The sequence below is a fragment of the Halichoeres trimaculatus genome, unplaced genomic scaffold (genome assembly GCF_033239565.1).
Source record: "Halichoeres trimaculatus isolate MK-OKI-2021-1 unplaced genomic scaffold, fHalTri1.1 fHalTri1_scaffold_7, whole genome shotgun sequence".
Classification (NCBI taxonomy): domain Eukaryota; kingdom Metazoa; phylum Chordata; class Actinopteri; order Labriformes; family Labridae; genus Halichoeres; species Halichoeres trimaculatus.
The window spans coordinates 39097034-39115837 of NW_027437185.1; the positions used below are offsets into that span (position 1 = coordinate 39097034).

Genomic DNA, 18804 nt, shown 5'->3' on the forward strand with positions numbered 1-18804 from the left:
GATTGTCTCGGTGTAAACAATGTGTGTGTGTTGGAGGGGGCAGTGAAAGTGTTGGTTTCCACAGCCTGAGGAAGGACGGGCTTTGTGAGGCTGATGTGTCTGCTGAGCTGCCAGATAACCTTAACAACAGACACAGAGACAGACACAGAGACAGAGACCGGACAGAGACACAGACAGAGACACAGACAGACACAGACACAGACACAGACACAGACACAGACAGAGACACAGACACAGACAGAGACACAGACAGAGACACAGACACAGACAGAGACAGAGACAGAGACACTTCAGCTGATGAGGCCTGAAGGTCGTCTACAGAAACCTTTAACACGACCCGGATTCAGCATCTGAGGTGCTGAGCCGGCTCCTCTCAGGGATAGGGCTGCACTATTATCGCAATCTCATTAACAATGTCAGCACATGCAATTCAGATTTTTCTCCAGGATAACCAAGCAAGTCTGTAGACTCATCATGACACAACTTTTTTATTAAATCACAAACACAGTATTGTCCACCTAATCACAAATCACAAAAGCACTACTCAGGGACCGTCAGGAACTGGACCTGCCCTGATGGACTGTTTGGATCTGGACCTGCCCTGATGGACCGTCAGGATCTGGCCCTGCCCTGATTGACTGTCAGGATCTGGACCTGCCCTGATGGACTGTCAGGATCTGGACCTGCCCTGATGGACCGTCAGGATCTGGACCTGCCCTGATGGACTGTCAGGATCTGGACCTGCCCTGAAGGGCGGTTTCTGGGGTTCAGTATCTTGGTGGTAGTCTCAGCAGCTCCTCTGGTCTTGAACGGGAGTTTCCTGTTTACAGCGTCGCCTCATGATCCCACCCAGACCTTTCACTTCCCTCAGACTAAAAACGTGCTGCGCTGCAGCAGGACGGGGCTGGGGCTGTATCCTGAGGATGTTTTACAAAAGAAACATGGCAGAGCGTTTGTGATCTTCCTGGACTTCAGTCCACAGAGAGGCCGCCCCTCCTTTGTGTGGTTCAACAATCCAGAGCCAAACGAGGGAGGAGTCACAACCCTCTGATTTCTTTATTTAATGTAAACTACAGAGTGTGCTGTGCTGCTTATTTCAGTAAATGTCTTTACACGCTCCTCTGACCCTGTCTTTACCTCTTTCACACCCTGAGCCATAACTTCAGCTCAGTGTTAGCCCGTAGCTCATGGTGCTGAGCTATAACACCACCCTCTGTGTGAGTCCCTCAGCATGTTTACAGCTGCACTCGCTTCAGTTACACAGCTCCTCCCCGAGCGGCGGCTCCATAATTACTGTGATTTTAACGGTTTTTGACGAGCAGGAGCTGGACGAACAGGGAGGTATTGTGTTGGGCCTGCACTTCACTCACTGATGAGTCAAAGCTCTGATCCTATAGGGACGCACGCATGAGCGGCCAGAAACTTTCCCTCCAATTACAGCCCAATGCAGTCTCCATTAAGCCCAATAACCACACAGCCGCAGGGCGTTAAACAAAGACACCACGTCCCAGAGAGACACATACCTGATGACCAAAGCCGTGACAGAAAGAACATACAGTCTGAACACGGCACAGTCACACAGTCACACAGTCACACAGTCACACAGTCACACAGTCACACAGTCACACAGTCACACAGTCACACAGTCACTCAGTCACACAGTCACACAGTCACACAGCCACACAGTCACACAGTCACACAGTCACACAGTCACACAGTCACACAGTCACACAGCCACACAGCGACGCATGGTTTACATTAGAGCTATCAGCAACCAGCCAAACGGCTCAGGAGGAGATGAAACGGTCACATGATTTATCCATATCCATCAGATCTGTCTCACTTTGGGTTAAGTATTCAGAGACAGTTTCCTCTCCTAACGACCACACACCACACTGACAGGTTTCATGCTCCTGATGGTTTTTTAAAGGTGTTTCATTTCTTTTTTACTCTGGATGCTAACTGCTGTGGCATCACAAACGTGCCTAAAGAGCCTGATGAGTTACACGTTAACACGGCGGGGCTGGATCTCTCCGTCTCCTCGCCTGCTGCACGCAGCAGCGTCTCAGCGTCTCAGAGCTGGAGCAACACTTCCCTGTGATTCGCTCCCACACGCCCTGAGGTTTCACAGGAAGCAAACTTTCCCGCTCATCCCAGCTCTGTGACCGGAGCTGACGGCTGCGCGCTCGCTGCAGCCGCTCCTCCTGCGTCGTTTGGTGTCGCAGGCTCAGACTCTCGGTCTCAGCGCCGTGCAGCCTCTTCTGTCTGAATGTTTGCCGACAAACAGCCGGCTGCCAACCACACCACTCAATCAGGAATAAGCAGAGTCATAAGAAGATTTCCCAGCCCCTCAGAGAGTCGTAGCGCGTTGTTATGTCAGCCTGCTCCTAGATCCTGGGTCTTTTCTCCTGAAGAGGGGCCGGCAAACACGTGAGGACACACACTGGTCATGGTCAGGATGATTAATGAAGAGCGTTTGCTCCCAGCAGGAAGTCCTGAGCCTGATGGGAAAACGTCTGGCAGAGGACGGCTGCTTGAGGTCGACCCAGGCAAGTGTCAATTAGCCGGGTCAAGGTCTGAGGCGCCAAGATAACGCAGTTTCATAAATAATGCTGAGCTGGGAGTGACATCACAGTGTTTGGCGAGAAATTACTGCTCCCACAGTGCGAGAAAGGCAAACCACAACATCAACACGGGACATTAAAGTCGTCTGGGCACAACACTGCATTAAACAACAACTTCTCCAGTAATCTGTCCCAGAGGAAGAGCCTGGAAATCTGGGCACACGCACCCCCACTTTCAGAGCCGAGGACGGCGTCCTCAGGATCCCAGACTGGCACCACCCCTGGACTAACGAGGAGAAATGTGATCAGTGGCTCAGAGCAGGGAGGAAGAGATAATTATCCCCTTTTTCACAAAGCAGGAAGCACGGAGACACCGTCAATCATTCAGAGAGAATCAGATCATGAAGAGGCCCTGGGCAACGAACGGACATTTACCCCTAAAGGGCAGCAGAGCCAGGACCAGGACCAACACCAGGAACAAGACCAACACCAGATTAAAGAGACCCTCAGGAACAGGACCAACCCCAGGTCAGACAGACCCTCAGGAACAGGACCAACCCCAGGTCAGACAGACCCTCAGGAACTGGACCTAACCCAGGTTAGACAGACCCTCAGGAACAAGACCAACCCCAGGTTAGACAGACCCTCAGAAACAAGACCAACGCCAGGTTAGACAGACCCTCTGGAGCAGGACCAACCCCAGGTCAGACAGACCCTCAGGAGCAGGACCAACCCCAGGTCAGACAGACCCTCAGGAGCAGGACCAACCCCAGGTCAGACAGACCCTCAGGAGCAGGACCAACCCCAGGTCAGACAGACCCTCAGGAGCAGGACCAACCCCAGGTCAGACAGACCCTCAGGAACAAGACCAACCCCAGGTCAGACAGACCCTCAGGAACAAGACCAACCCCAGGTCAGACAGACCCTCAGGAGCAGGACCAACCCCAGGTCAGACAGACCCTCAGGAACAAGACCAACCCCAGGTCAGACAGACCCTCAGGAACAAGACCAACCCCAGGTCAGACAGACCCTCAGGAGCAGGACCAACCCCAGGTCAGACAGACCCTCAGGAACAAGACCAACGCCAGGTTAGACAGACCCTCAGGAGCAGGACCAACCCCAGGTTAGACAGACCCTCAGGAACAAGACCAACCCCAGGTTAGACAGACCCTCAGGAACAAGACCAACCCCAGGTCAGACAGACCCTCAGGAGCAGGACCAACCCCAGGTTAGACAGACCCTCTGGAGCAGGACCAACCCCAGGTCAGACAGACCCTCAGGAACTGGACCTAACCCAGGTCAGACAGACCCTCAGGAGCAGGACCTCCTTGGCTTCTCCTGGACTTCTCCTGGTTTTTATTTTTGGGTTTTTGTCCTTGTCTCGGTCTTTCGGGGCTGTCCACGAGCATCTCTTCCCTCTGCAGGACTCAGGGACTGCTGCAGCAGCACTTCTCTCTCTGACAGCAGCATCCATTAGCAGACAGCTGTTTCTGCTCGTAGTACGGTTGTAATGAATCACCTCTTTTAGGGCACACGGCCCAGTAATTACCTGCCCACCACCAGCACAGCTGTTAATAAACCACCGTCTGAACGAAGCCTGACGGGCTGCGCTGGGATCAGACGCAGAACGAGCAAACAGCGTTGTTGTGATTCAGCAGAGCAGCCTGACACAGATTAGGAGGTCTGTAAATCATCCCTCAGGTCGCAGATATCTGCGCTCAGCGCCGTTACTGAGAGCGTTATCAGGAAAACGTCTTCCCAGCACAGCCTGCCTCACTTTCCCTGCACGCAGCGGCCCTCCTCTGCTCTGACACTGTTTGTTGACTCTGGAGAGGGTGGATTTCCTCTGCATACAGACTCACAATCAGCTGCTGCAGGGAGATTAGGTTCAGTCTTTAATCTGAGAGGTTAACGAGTGGCTCAAAAGACGAGACGAGACCATTTTAAGGTTTTCACACTTTGAAATTAACGTGAGTGAGCTGACGTGTTAGTTTCAGAGAGGTGTGAAGCAGAACATAAGGATGTTTCAGCTGTGTGTGTGTGTGTGTGTGTGTGTGTGTGTGTGTGTGTGTGTGTGTGTGTGTGTGTGTGTGTGAGGAGGCACTGAGAGGCTCCAGCATCACCTCAGAGATCTGGAGCAGGTCTGAACACATCCGGACCCACAGCCCAGTGATGTGTCTTTGTCTCGCTGTCAGAGCTCCAGCTGAGAGGAGCTACTGTTGATCAGAGTCATTAATTTACCTTATAATAACATCAGCGTGAGCGGGCAGGCTCAGCAGGTTTGTCTCTGAATAAACGGCCTCCATGGAAATAAAGAGCAGAGACGGTCTGAGGTTGGCCTGCAGAGCCAGTCAGGTACAGCTTCATGTTTACCTGTGATGATGATTAAAGTATCCTTCATCTCTGCTCAGGTGTGTGTGCTGGTTATTCCCTGTAACACGCCGTGAGCCCTGAGGATGCTGGGACCACTGTGCCCTGACGCAGGCCGAGCACCAGCCCACAGATACCACGTGTCGAAGAGGAGAAGAGCAGCAAACATCAAACGTGCTGAACTCAGGCGCTGTCGACCTGTGGCTGTGTGAGGTCGGCCAGGGACCAACAGGTCACCACTGGTATGACTGGTATGACTGTTTCTGCAGTCATGGAGGGTGGGACGGGGTGGTCATCATGGAGTAGGGCTGCAGCGATTAGTGGACATAATCGACTGCTCGACGATAAAAATTAATCGACGCAAATTTTAACAGTTGACGTGTGGTATTATTGTTTTTATTGTTGTCTCATAATGAAATCAAACACCAGGGGGTAATACTCATCTGTAACGTCAGCTCACAGCATGAGGTGCTGTGTTATTGGATACTTTTATGGGAAAAGATCACTAAGTTCATACGTGAGGAATATTGATGAGGAAAAATCTCCGCTCCCAGAGAGCGCTGTGCGCTGACGGAGGCTCTGCATCTCCGGCTTGGACAGCCTGACAGCTCCCGGAGTTTAGCGTCTGATAACGTGATTTAGAGAGTCTCCTTCACTCTCTGTTACAGACAGTTTTTCAGGATCTGAGCCACAAACTAGAGTCAAAACTCCCCTAACTTTAGAAAAGAGAGGAAATTTATCTGAAGGAGCTCTCACTCTCGAGCTCACACTGCAGCGCTAACACTCAGGGAGGAGGAGGGGCGGAGTGAGCAGGTAGAGAAACTAAACTAAAGGCGTTGTCATGGAGATCTGGGAGAGAGTCAGACGGGATCATACAGAGAGCAAAGCCCCAATAAACAAACAAACATTAGAAAACAAGAACAAAGTCACTGATAAGAGGTCTGTCCAACTCTGAACAACAACTTCATTTCCCTGTTACCTGCCTTATTCACTTTCAGATTTATTTATTTTTTCTATAGTACTTATATTTTTATGTCATCATGAATGAAATAAAGATAAACAAACAAACAAACATGACACAGGGCTGACCAATCAGAGGAGAGAACCTAACTCTGAAAATGAAACACACAGGTTGAATTATAAAGGTCTGCACATTTTAAAGGTTGAATCACAAAATAACTGTGATTAATCAACTAATAGAAAAAATAATTGATAGATTAGTCGACTTTAAAAATAATCGTTAGCTGCAGCCCTATTAGACTGTGAGAGTAAACAGACTGGCCTTTTTATTTTTAATCATTTTATTCTATATTTTGCGTTTTGCTGTGAAAAACAGTGTTGTTTAATTAGCTCTGTTATGAGAGAGATGGTTTTGGCATTTATTTGGGAAACATTATGGTTTTGAAATAATTGAAGAACAGAAAAATAATCGTTAGACTAATCATCCAATTAATCGTTAGATTAGTCGACTTATTGATAAAATAATCGCCCGATTAATCATATCACTGATTAATAATATCACTTAATCAAGCCTTTTCTAACATGACAGACAAACTACAGAATAAGTAATAAAAGTATGTATGTTTAATGCTGATATCGTATCAGATTAATATCGGTATCAGCCAATGCTCAATGCTGCTGTATCCGTATCGTATCAAAAGTGAAAATGTAATATCAGGACATCCCTGGTCCTGGTCTCACCCGCCTCCTGCAGCATCACCTCCTTCCTGTGCCATTGTTACAAACGCTGTAAACAAGCTGAGCTGCTCTGTGACCCCTGCTCTGGGCTTCAGAGATCTCTAATCACACAAATTAATCTGATCCACTTCATGTCTGAGCAGTTCACCAAGAGGGGGATTAACCAGCAGATTACACAGCAGAGCAGCCCATACAGTGAGGGAGGCTGACCAGGCTAAAGGGCAGATTCACCCAAAGCAGTCTGCTGGTTGTTTACACCAACAGCGTTACGACCAGCGCTGATATAAAAAGAGCCAAACGCTCTATTCTTAGCTCCAAGCTGCCTGAACTGTAAGAGCACCAACGCTTTTTCTGATCCTGTCACTTTTTCCAGAGGCAGGAATTTCCAAAATCCCGTCTCAGATGGAGGCTCTTAATAACAGCCACAGCGAGCAGCGTGCAGCAGGCTGCAGGCAGCGTGCAGCAGGCAGCGTGCAGCAGGCAGCATGCAGCAGGCAGCATGCAGCAGGCAGCGAGCAGCAGGCAGCGTGAAGCGAGCAGCGTGCAGCAGGCAGCGTGCAGCAGGCAGCGTGCAGCAGGCAGCGTGCAGCAGGCAGCGTGCAGCAGGCAGCAGGTAGCAGACAGCATGCAGCAGGCAGCGTGCAGCATGCAGCAGGCAGCGTGCAGCAGGCAGCATGCAGCAGGCAGCGTGCAGCAGGCAGCAGGTAGCAGACAGCATGCAGCAGGCAGCGTGCAGCAGGCAGCATGCAGCAGGCAGCGTGCAGCAGGCAGCGTGCAGCAGGCAGCGTGAAGCGAGCAGCGTGCAGCAGGCAGCAGGCAGCGTGCAGCAGGCAGCGTGCAGCAGGCAGCATGCAGCAGGCAGCGTGCAGCAGGCAGCGTGCAGCAGGCAGCAGGCAGCGTGCAGCAGGCAGCGAGCAGCGTGCAGCAGGCAGCGAGCAGCGTGCAGCAGGCAGCGTGCAGTGTGCAGCAGGCAGCGAGCAGCGTGCAGCAGGCAGCTTGCACCAGGCAGCGAGCAGCGTAACTCAATAGCAGTGGTGATCACGCTGCACGTCAGGGAACAGTTTATTCTCCAGCAGCCCAGTGGGTCTGGGGCTGCGTTAAACTGCGTTATGTAAAGACTGTGGTCGCTCAGTGGCATGAGGTCTGCTGCCGTCTGCTGCCAAGGAATTTCTGGAGCCTTGACTCCAGAGCTGTTTCCCTTCGCTTCAAAAATACCTCCAGGAATGTGAACATAAGGAGCGAAACATGCCTCTGACGGGGCCATGTGTGTGATTCAGCGTGACCCTGAGGGTGAAATCCTGACAGAGGACCAGGATCATCTCCCACACAGAGCACAGGAGGGAAACATGGAGCTATAACACAGGGAAACATGGAGCTATAACACAGGGAAACATGGAGCTATAACACAGGAGGGAAACATGGAGCTATAACACAGGAGGGAAACATGGAGCTATAACACAGGGAAACATGGAGCTATAACACAGGGAAACATGGAGCTATAACACAGGGAAACATGGAGCTATAACACAGGAGGGAACCCTCAAACCCTCCAAACCCCCAAACCATCAAAACCCATAAACCCCACAAAAACCCCCAAACCCCAAAACCCTCCAAACCCTCCGAACCCACCAAAACCCACAAACCCCACAAACCCTTCAAACCCCCAAACCATCAAAACCCATAAACCCCACAAACCCTTCAAACCATCCAAACCCACCAAACCATCCAAACCCTCAAACCCCACAAACCCCCCAAACCCTCCAAACCCCCAAACCCCACAAAAACCCCCAAACCCCCAAACCCTCCAAACCCTCCGAACCCACCAAAACCCACAAACCCCACAAACCCCACTAACCCCCCAAACCCTCCAAACTCTCCAAGACCCCACTAACCCTACAAACCCTCCAAACACCACAAACCCCCAAAACCTTCCAAACCCCACAAACCCCACAAACCCTCCAAACCCCCCAAACCCTCCAAACCTTCCAAACCCTACAAACCCTACAAACCCTACAAACCCTATAAACCCCCCAAACCCTCCAAACCCTCCAAACCCCACAAACCCCACAAACCCCCCAAACCCTCCAAACCCTTTCAAACCCTCCAAACCCCACAAACCCCACAAACCCCCCAAACCCTCCAAACCCACAAACCCTCCAAACGCCCCAAACTCCACAAACCCCCCAAACCCTATAAACCCTACAAACCCTCCAAACCCCCCAAACCCTCCAAACCTTCCAAACCCTACAAACCCCCAAACCCTACAAACCCCACAAACCCTACAAACCCTACAAACCCTATAAACCTCCCAAACCCTCCAAACCCCACAAACCCCACAAACCCCCCAAACCCTCCAAACCCTTTCAAACCCTCCAAACCCCACAAACCCCACAAACCCCCCAAACCCTCCAAACCCTCCAAACCCACAAACCCTCCAAACGCCCCAAACTCCACAAACCCCCCAAACCCTATAAACCCTACAAACCCTACAAACCCCCCCAAACCATCCAAACCCCACAAACCCTCCAAAACCCCCCAAACCCTCCAAACCCTCCAAACCCCACAAACCCCACAAACCCCCCAAACCCTCCAAACCCCCCAAACCCTACAAACCCTACAAACCCCACAAACCCTCCAAACCCCCCAAACCCTCCAAACCCTACAAACCCTACAAACCCCCCAAACCCTCCAAACCCCACAAACCCTCCAAACTCCACAAACCCCCCAAACCCTCCAAACCTTCCATACCCCACAAACCCCCCAAACCCTCCAAACCCCCTAAACCCTCCAAACCCTCCAAACCTTCCATACCCCACAAACCCCCCAAACCCTCCAAAGCCTCCAAACCCTACAAACCCCCCAAACCCTCCAAACCCCACAAACCCCCCAAACCCTCCAAACCCCTCAAACCCCACCCCCCCCCAAACCCTCCAAACCCCAAACCCGCAAACCCTCCAAACCCCCCAAACCCATTAAACCCCCCAAACCCTCCAAACCCTCCAAACCCCCCAAACCCTCCAAAACTTTCAAACCCCCCAAAACCCACAAACCCTCCAAACCCTCTAAACCCCACAAACCCTCCAAACCTTCCAAACCCTGCTGTGCTCATCACGTCTCAGGAGTTTTGGAGTTCCCTTTGTTTCTGGTTTGATAACTTTTCCTTTCTTTGTCCATGCCGTGTTCACACCACAGTCAAAGCACGTCCTGCTCGTTTTAAATCAGTGTTTTCACATTTAAAAAAAAGGATTGATCAAGAAAACATCAGAGACAGCACAAAGACAATTCTCTTTAACCAGAGCAGAGTGCACAACCCAACAGTCAAACAGGAAGAAAAGTTTTAACAGCCACAAACCACCTCTCAGACACCTCAAACTCAAAAAGACGTGATTATGATCCTACAGATCTGCTGTCATCAGGACGTAAACAACAGTTTAACTCTCAACATCCAACAACTTCACTCATTCTCTCTTAGCTGTTAGCCTCAGAGAAAACCTGAGGTTACAGAGACAAACGTGATGTTAGACAGTGATATAAAGAGAGTTTCACCAACCATCAGAAGAAGACGACCAGTCCTCTCACCAAGCAGAGCCAACCGTCAGCCCACATCTGAGAGTTTAACCTCGTTCTCGTGCTCCTGCAGAGACACATCAGCCCGTGTGTGTCTGACTGTGACCTGAGTGGTGCGTTCAAACACTAACTGCTCAGGATTGGTCTCCTCATTATTAGATTTCAGGGAGTAACAGACACAGAGCTGCACAAACATCCTCACAGAGTCAGCCGCTGCTCTGGCTCCAGGTCAGCTGTGATACCAGGCGTTAGTCTGAGCCATCAAACTGTAAAACAGCCGTTAACGCCATCGCTAAGGATGCTGGGACGCTAAGCTGAGACTCCAGGTCAGAGCGATGGCCCCACGCCCTGGGATCAATACTTTAATGTGTTTATCGATATGCTTTATGAGTTCACCAACCAGCTGTGCTACTTCATCACAGCCGCTCAGACGGGAGCTGATGAGGGACAAACAGGATGGATCAGCCAATCAGGAGCTGAGCTGTGTTCCTGATGTTTCCTTCCTGAAGTCCTCAAAACTGGAGCAGCTACGTGTGTGTGTGTGTGTGTGTGTGTGTGTGTGTGTGTGTGTGTGTGTGTGTGTGTGTGTGTGTGTGTGTGTGTGTGTGTGTGTGTGTCCACCCCATCCTCCACTTCCACAGGAATAACATGTGACATCACTTCACTTCCAGCACAAGAAAAACGCCACGGCAACGAGCGGCGTCTAAATCAAAGGAAGGAGAAGAGAGAAAATGCTGTCGCCTGAGAAAATTCAGCGATTTTAAATCTAAGCTCCCGTCCAACCTTCACCTGCAGCTGTCAGTGTTTGAAACAGACTGTCACACACTCCTGATGGACACACACACACACACACACAGAGGACGGCTGTCACTCACTACACATCGCCCGGTGGAGACGGAGGATCCTTTACTGCACTGAGCTTCAAAAAGCTTCCTGACGCTTTTCCTCTTCCTGCTGGGCAGAAACTGGGAGGTAGAGCAGGGTACTGGGAGGCAGAGCAACTTACTGGGAGGCAGAGCAGGGTACTGGGAGGTAGAGCAGGGTACTGGGAGGCAGAGCAGGATACTGGGAGGCAGAGCAGGGTACTGGGAGGCAGAGCAGGGTACTGGGAGGCAGAGCAGGATACTGGGAGGCAGAGCAGGGTACTGGGAGGCAGAGCAGCCTGTGTCCATGGATTAGACCAGTCAAACCTGTTTCCTGTTCTGTTAGTACCCATGGAGACCCAGTGGAGCTTTGATTGATGGAAATGTGATGACAGTGAAAGCAGAAAGTAAAGGTGGAGTTTGGAGTTTGGAGTTTGGAGCGTTGTCTCTGTCCTGTTCCTGTCAGAGTAACGACCAAAGGAAGGAGGTGAAGCACATCAGACTCCTCCTCCTCACGCTCACAGACCCAGAGGTCAAGCGTCCCCCTGGTCTCTGCGTCCTGTGCTGGTCCAGATTATGTGGAAACAATGTAAAGCAGGCAGCTTGTCCCTCCAGAGAGGGAGCTGGAAAAACAGGGTCCCTGCAGCCAAGGACGGCCTGTTTGTGGCCTTTGGCTCTGCCACCTGCAGCTCACCCACACAGAGAGAGGTGCAGAGAGCCAGGATACCTGCTGCAGAGAGACCAGCCCAGAGCAGACATGTCCACCTGGGCAGCAGGAAAGGACGAGTGTGTGCAGGGTTTTAGCAATAACAATAATCTAAAAAATCAATATGAATCCTCTCTTCTATGAATCTCACACTAAATAAAGTGAAAAACTGTAATTAAAAACAAAGTTTTGGCTCAACCACTGAATTATGTATACTTGTGGATTGCACTTTTTAAATGCACTGTAAAACTTTTCTTTTTCTAAATTGCAGCCTGTGATTTGAAAATTGAACTGTATTACATTGCGATGTTGATTTAAATTGGATTAATTGTTCAGCCCTACATGAAATCAATTAAAAAACTTCAATATCTACTCCACACTTTGTAACAATTTCCACATATTTCTTCATTTGGTTTTGTAATATTTTTTCAAACTGTAAAAAATCTTTATGGATCCTCTGAAAAACTTCATGATCATAATCCACAGATAAAAATGAGATTATAAGCACCAACATCTTTTATTTCTGAACAACATTTCTCGGTCTCTGTGGTCAGGTCAGAGTTTTCCAGGAGACCAAACAGATCCACACAGCACCGCATCACTTCACATCCTGCAAAGACCTCAGTTTAACAGGGTTAGGGGTCTGAAAGAGAAGATCTGCTCTCTGCTTCCCAAACAAATGTCACCCCTCATAAGAGCCATGTCGCACAGCAGCGCCTGTGGTGCTTATGGGAAACGGAGTCTTTATCCTGAAAAGTGCTCAACCACACCAGACAGTCCTCACAGCACCCTGAAGCTCCTACACCCATCACCACTTTCTGTTTCAGAGAAAAATCAACAGATAAAAACTCAACCCCTGTGAATGTGCTGGATAAACTCAGTACAGCTGATCTCTGGATAAATGACAGGAGAAGTTTCAGGAGCGTAACCAAACGACATCCTTGATAACAGCTGGTAGCAGCGTCCTGCTGCAGAGGCGGGCTCGCTGTCACTGCCCATATCTCCCATCATGACTCTGTGCTGGTCTCCTGCAGACGTCTGCGCACAGAGCACAGACACGTCCCTCAGGCCGAACCGAGGAGGAGCAGCTATTTTAAGATAACTCCCCGTGAACTCTGCCTTCACTTGATTAAGTCTCTACATGATGAAATGCATCATCTCCAAACCCGTAAGGATTAAATTAAACAGAGACGGAGCGAGGGGCTGGACGGGCTGAGCATGATGGAGTTTGTTCGCTAAGTAACGCTCGCACTAATTAAAATCCTGCAGCATTAAAGGAAACAACAGGACACGGAGCGACTGATAACCACGCTGCAGAAACCAAGAAATTCACTTTGAACCAAAGGAAGAAACTTCCTCTTCAACGAGCCGGACTGAAGCATGTCAGACATGTCATCTGTACTCATGCTTCTCCCTCTGAACGTACAGACCCAACCCTCACAAACGCCGCAGCGTGACCACGAGCCGTCCAGTGGTCAGTTATTCAACCTGCCATGTGACAACAGGGCTGAGGTGCAGGGTCAAATCCCGCCGTGGTCAGACCTGAGCGTTAGAGACAGATCCTGAGACCGTTCGCTAATCCTGACAGCCAGACCCTGCCAACGCCATTAGGACAAACTGTGTCAGCCTTGAAAAGGGCGCCGGCGAAGGTGCTGAGGGAAAAACTAAGAGGGAGTACAAAGACAGGACAGGCAGTCACATCATACGGGATAAAACCCACAGACTGATGCCCAGAGGCTCCCGCTCTGCTGGGTGACCTCGAGCTGGGTGACCTCAGGCTGGGTGACCTCAGGCTGGGTGACCTCAGGCTGGGTGACCTCTGGCTGGGTGACCTCTGGCTGGGTGTCAGGGGAAACGTGGGGATTCCTCCATGATGCAGCGGCAGAGCATCACAGAAACAGCCCCAACACGTCCCCCACCCTCTGACGGAGTCACTCTGAAGCTGTCTCCGTTTTCTCATCATCGTTCACCTCAAAGACCTCCTGAGTCTGATCTTTGCAAACTGGGTTCACGCAGAGGCTCCACAGCGCTGGAGAAACTCAGACACAACAGGAGGATTTCCACTCAGGCTCATACCCAGGCTCATACTCAGGCTCATACCCAGGCTCATACCCAGGCTCATACTCAGGCTCATACTCAGGCTCATACCCAGGCTCATACTCAGGCTCTTACTCAGGCTCATACTCAGGCTCATACTCAGGCTCATACTCAGGCTCATACTCAGGCTCATACCCAGGCTCATACCCAGGCTCATACCCAGGCTCATACTCAGGCTCATACTCAGGCTCATACTCAGGCTCATACTCAGGCTCATATCCAGGCTAATACTCAGGCTCATACTCAGGCTCATACTCAGGCTCATACTCAGGCTCATACCCAGGCTCATACTCAGGCTCATACTCAGGCTCATACCCAGGCTCATACTCAGGCTCATACTCAGGCTCATACTCAGGCTCATACTCAGGCTCATACCCAGGCTCATACGCAGGCTCATACCCAGGCTCATACTCAGGCTCATACTCAGGCTCATACTCAGGCTCATACTCAGGCTCATATCCAGGCTCATACCCAGGCTCATACTCAGGCTCATACTCAGGCTCATACTCAGGCTCATACTCAGGCTCATACTCAGGCTCATACTCAGGCTCATATCCAGGCTCATACCCAGGCTCATACTCAGGCTTATTTCAGGCTCATACTCAGGCTCATACTCAGGCTCACACTCAGGCTCACACTCAGGCTCATACCCAGGCTCATACCCAGGCTCATACTCAGGCTCATACTCAGGCTCATACCCAGGCTCATACTCAGGCTCATACTCAGGCTCATACTCAGGCTCACACTCAGGCTCATACTCAGGCTCATACTCAGGCTCATACTCAGGCTCATACTCAGGCTCATACTCAGGCTTATTTCAGGCTCATACTCAGGCTCATACTCAGGCTCATACTCAGGCTCACACTCAGGCTCATACCCAGGCTCATACTCAGGCTTATTTCAGGCTCATACTCAGGCTCATACTCAGGCTCTTACTCAGGCTCATACTCAGGCTCACACTCAGGCTCACACTCAGGCTCATACTCAGGCTTATTTCAGGCAGGGCTCAGTATCTCTGGCAAACGCCTGGAGCTTAATTTCTCCTCACATTTCCTGTCAGGGCGGGAAGCCTTCAGACGTTAACATGACGCTGGGATGAGTCCTTTCAGGAGGGTCAGAGCAGGAGCAGACAGGTCAGAGGCATGGACACCTCTAAATCAAACCACACATCAGCCTGGGACGCTAAAATCACGCCATTCAGTCTGACGACCTCCTCCAGCTACATCCAGTTATTTTACTGAAACCACTGTCCTCCCTAAACCATGCAGTCTGAGGTGTTTATGAGGGTTAATTCATCATTAACTGGAAAAGTGGGATATATCACACAGAATATTTAAATTTACAAATGCTTTAAGAACTGAGAAGTCTTGAAGCAGTATGAAGATGTGCCCGTGCACTCAGAAACAGCTTTTCTGAGATTTTTTCTCACGTCACGGACAAAACGTTTGGAGAAACCAATCACGAGTCGTTGAATCCAGTCTGAGGAGATCTCTGTTTTTACTGATGCTAATACCCAAACACCACATCCCATCCCTTTGTTTCCATGACCACGTGTGACCTGCTTTATTTACAGCCTGCTTAAAGCCCACAGTAAAGACTACAACACCTACAGCAGCCAACGAGCAGTCAGTGACTCCAGCTGTTTCCTCAGTGTCAGACAGAAAGCACAGAGCCACTGAGTGTGTGTGTGTCTGTGTGTGTGTCTGTGTGTGTGTGAGGAAGGGTTAAAATAAAATGAGTGTGAAACATCTTCACAGCCAGGACTGATCGTGCACACCTGATCGTGCACACCTGATCGTGCACACCTGCCCAGCACAGCGCCTAACATCAGGCTATGCAGGCTCAGTATCAAAGAGTGTGGTTCAGCTCAGAAACTCATGATCTGCGTGTTCAGAGCCGACCCAGAGATCCTACAAACCCCCCATGATCCAGATCTGATGGTGGTTCAGTAAACTGTCCCTGACAGCAGGGTAATACACATCTAATATCACTGAGTCTTTCTATTTTAGGAGGAATCATTAGAGATGATGTAACAATACATCAATACACAGTATGACAGCAAGGCAGAAAATGATCAATGTTTTCATCTTTTTCAGAGCTAATGGGATTTTTTATGTTTTATTTAAAGACAAAATTTAAACTAGAAATTTCAAACATGTTTTCCAGCATAAAATGTCTAAAATGTCACAGCACACACCTAATTTTCCACAGGTTGACAGAAACTACCCTGAGTCTCATCAACACGAAGAGAAGGTGTTCAACCAGAGACAGATCTGTGCAAATTAAACTGTGCAACATCCAGGGATGGGACAGAGTATCAACAGAGCAAGACACTGTTAGCATGCAGCAAAATGATTTTATCACAAGAAGAAAATGTAAATATCTTCATTTACATTATTTCAGAGCTTTACACAGAGTTAGAGATTTACTGGCCCTGTCTTAGCTACACTAATGACGTTACCCTGTAGTTTCTGGTTATTGTTCTTATAATACTCTGTAGAGCTGAAACGATTCCTCGATTGATTCCAGGTACTCGATCACAAAAAATACTCGAGTAATTTGCTCCTCCTCAAGGAATCGTTTAATTTTTAAAAAGATTTTTTTTTCTTCTTCTTCTTCTTCTTTTGTGTTTTTCTTTTCTTTTTTCTTGTCTTGTGTGTGTATTTTTTTCTTTATAAATGTACATATGTTTTCTTTGTTTTTGATTTTTATTGATGTTATCTCCCTTGTTCTTGATTGTGACTGCTAAAATGAAATAAAATGAAAAAAAAAAAAAAAAGATCAAAGAGTGGTATTTCAAATAGAGCTGATATTCAGGGAGTTACAGACCCCTCAAGCTACCTCTTATACAAAATAGCAACTAGCAACAAAGCTAGCTTCTTTTCTGGAGTTTGGAGACTAATGGGTCATTCTACGAAACGGGTGATATTTGGGTCCGCAACATTTGATGAGATGAACAAGGCACAAAAAATGTGTCAAAGTGTGTTTACAGATTTAGGAGCGACCAAAGCAAGTGCTCTTATTGACATGCTGTATCAGAAAACTCTATTTCTTAAAGAGAAAAATGTTCATTTGAAAAATAACTGCTCTTTAACTAAACAAAACTGTATTTTATCCGATTACTCGATTACTCGATGGGATTTTCAGTAGAGTACTCGAATACGAAAATATTCAAAAGCTGCAGCCGTAATACTCTGTATTAATTTTACTCTTTTTCTGCATTTTTATTGGCTGCATTTATCTCTTAAATCCTTTGTCCTCTCATTTAGACTGCATCTTTTTTGCCTTGCAGCTTTTAGTAATGCTGTTTGGGCTCCTCTATCCTATGAATATTGTTTCTGTGGTTGTTTTTTATTTTTTTTTTATCTTGTTTTTGTCTAACTTTATTTTGGGTTCTCAGGTATTTGGCCTCTTTCGTTTTGTCCCCCACTCTTGGAGAATTTGGAGGAAAGCAGGACATCATGAGGGTTTTATTTTGGTGGGCTAATATTAGCCGTGTGTTGCAGCATATGCTCCTCATGCACCTTGTTATTACACCTTTATCTTTGGATGCTATTTACAAACATGCTAAATGTATTCCTCCAGACACACTGAATACACAAGCCCCCCTGAGAAAACCAGAGGAAAGGACACCAGAGAGGCTGTTAGCAGAGAGTCCCATGCAGTCTGCAGCCCTGTTATGTTAAGTAGCCCTGATTATCTGCGCTGATAGGCGGCTTAGCGGGATGGAGCCACACGGACACTCCGACCAGCTGGATGGAAACAGTTACATGAGCTGAAAACACTGTTTCAGCTTCAGAGTGGGGAAACAAACGGAGCTGAATCACTGAGTTTAACATATGAACAACATGAAACATTGGTCTGACCTGTTGCGTCCGTTCAGCCGGGTTCATCATCACAGCCTGCCGAAAGCTGTTATCCACATAAGACGCCATTGTTGTGGGAGATGCCGTCTGGAGGATAGTTTGGTTTTTGAGGCCGTTCAGAAATATCCAGAGTCCCCGGGATAAACAAAGGGGCCCCCCGTCGTCCTCGCCTTATTCTCGTCGCCTGAGCTCCGTGGCTAGCGGATAAGCTGGGAGTGCCCGGAGCCAGGCCACGACAGGAGCCAGACACCGAGCAGTCTCCTCGGGGTGTGTGTGTCTGTCTCTGCCCCGTGTGGAAACTTTCCCCTGAAGCTCGGCGCACACTGAGTCCTACAGAAGTCTCCTCGGTGGGAAAAAAGCTCCTTTATCCGAGCCAGTGTTCACCCAAACCATTCCGTGTCTTCAGCATTCTGCGACCGACGAAGAAGAAATTCCGCGTACGGTCCACGAGCACGGTCACAAAGTGGGCTAACGGCTAACGGCTAACGGTTACCGTGACAACACGAGCCTGGCGTCCATGATGAGAGGCAGAGCCGAGCACACTCACTGCGATTATTCCTCAAATGATCATTTTTACTGGCTCTAAAAGTGGAGACAGGTCCGCCGCCGCTCCGCTCTGTTGTATGCCACCATGGTGACTGACACAGCAGAGTCAAGGCAGGCCCGGGAAACGGCGCCACTTCCGCCCAGGGTTTTCACAATAAAACTCTCAGGGACCAACGCACACAGTGTGTTTGGGCTAACACCTTAACTTTAAGAGGTACAATTTAGACCTTTGTAAAAATCTGCCATTTCACTCTTTCAACAGACTGCTGAATGTTTTTGCATTTAGGCCTAAATGAGAATAATTTTCCCAATCTTACTATAAAGACAGGGTTGATTTTATTGATTATCTTGAAATACTATCACTTTTTAATATTTAAAATATATTAATATATTTATATTAATATATTTTGATAACCCACTGCTTTAAATCAAATGCTACAGTCCCTTTGATGACACTACTCTTTACAGTCAGGGTGGGGTAAACAAAACGAGCATGATCATGGAGATGTGCTCACTATTTGTTTGCT

At 49.0% G+C, this 18804-nt stretch overlaps 1 protein-coding gene across 11 annotated transcripts in view; it reads right to left on the reverse strand.

The window, feature by feature from the left end:
- rapgef2b (Rap guanine nucleotide exchange factor 2b) overlaps window positions 1-18375 on the reverse strand; it is a 122680-nt gene extending 104305 nt beyond the window's left edge. For 10 of the 11 annotated variants that reach the window (XM_074673313.1, XM_074673311.1, XM_074673310.1 and 7 more), the window contains exon 1: window positions 17732-18374. In XM_074673313.1, the coding sequence (XP_074529414.1) occupies window positions 17732-17800 (69 nt within the window). In that variant the 5' untranslated portion in view covers window positions 17801-18374. Of the gene's footprint in view, window positions 1-17731 lie in introns of all 11 variants that reach the window. The other variant, XM_074673304.1, reaches the window with a different exon arrangement.
- Between the last annotated feature and the right edge of the window lie 429 nt (window positions 18376-18804).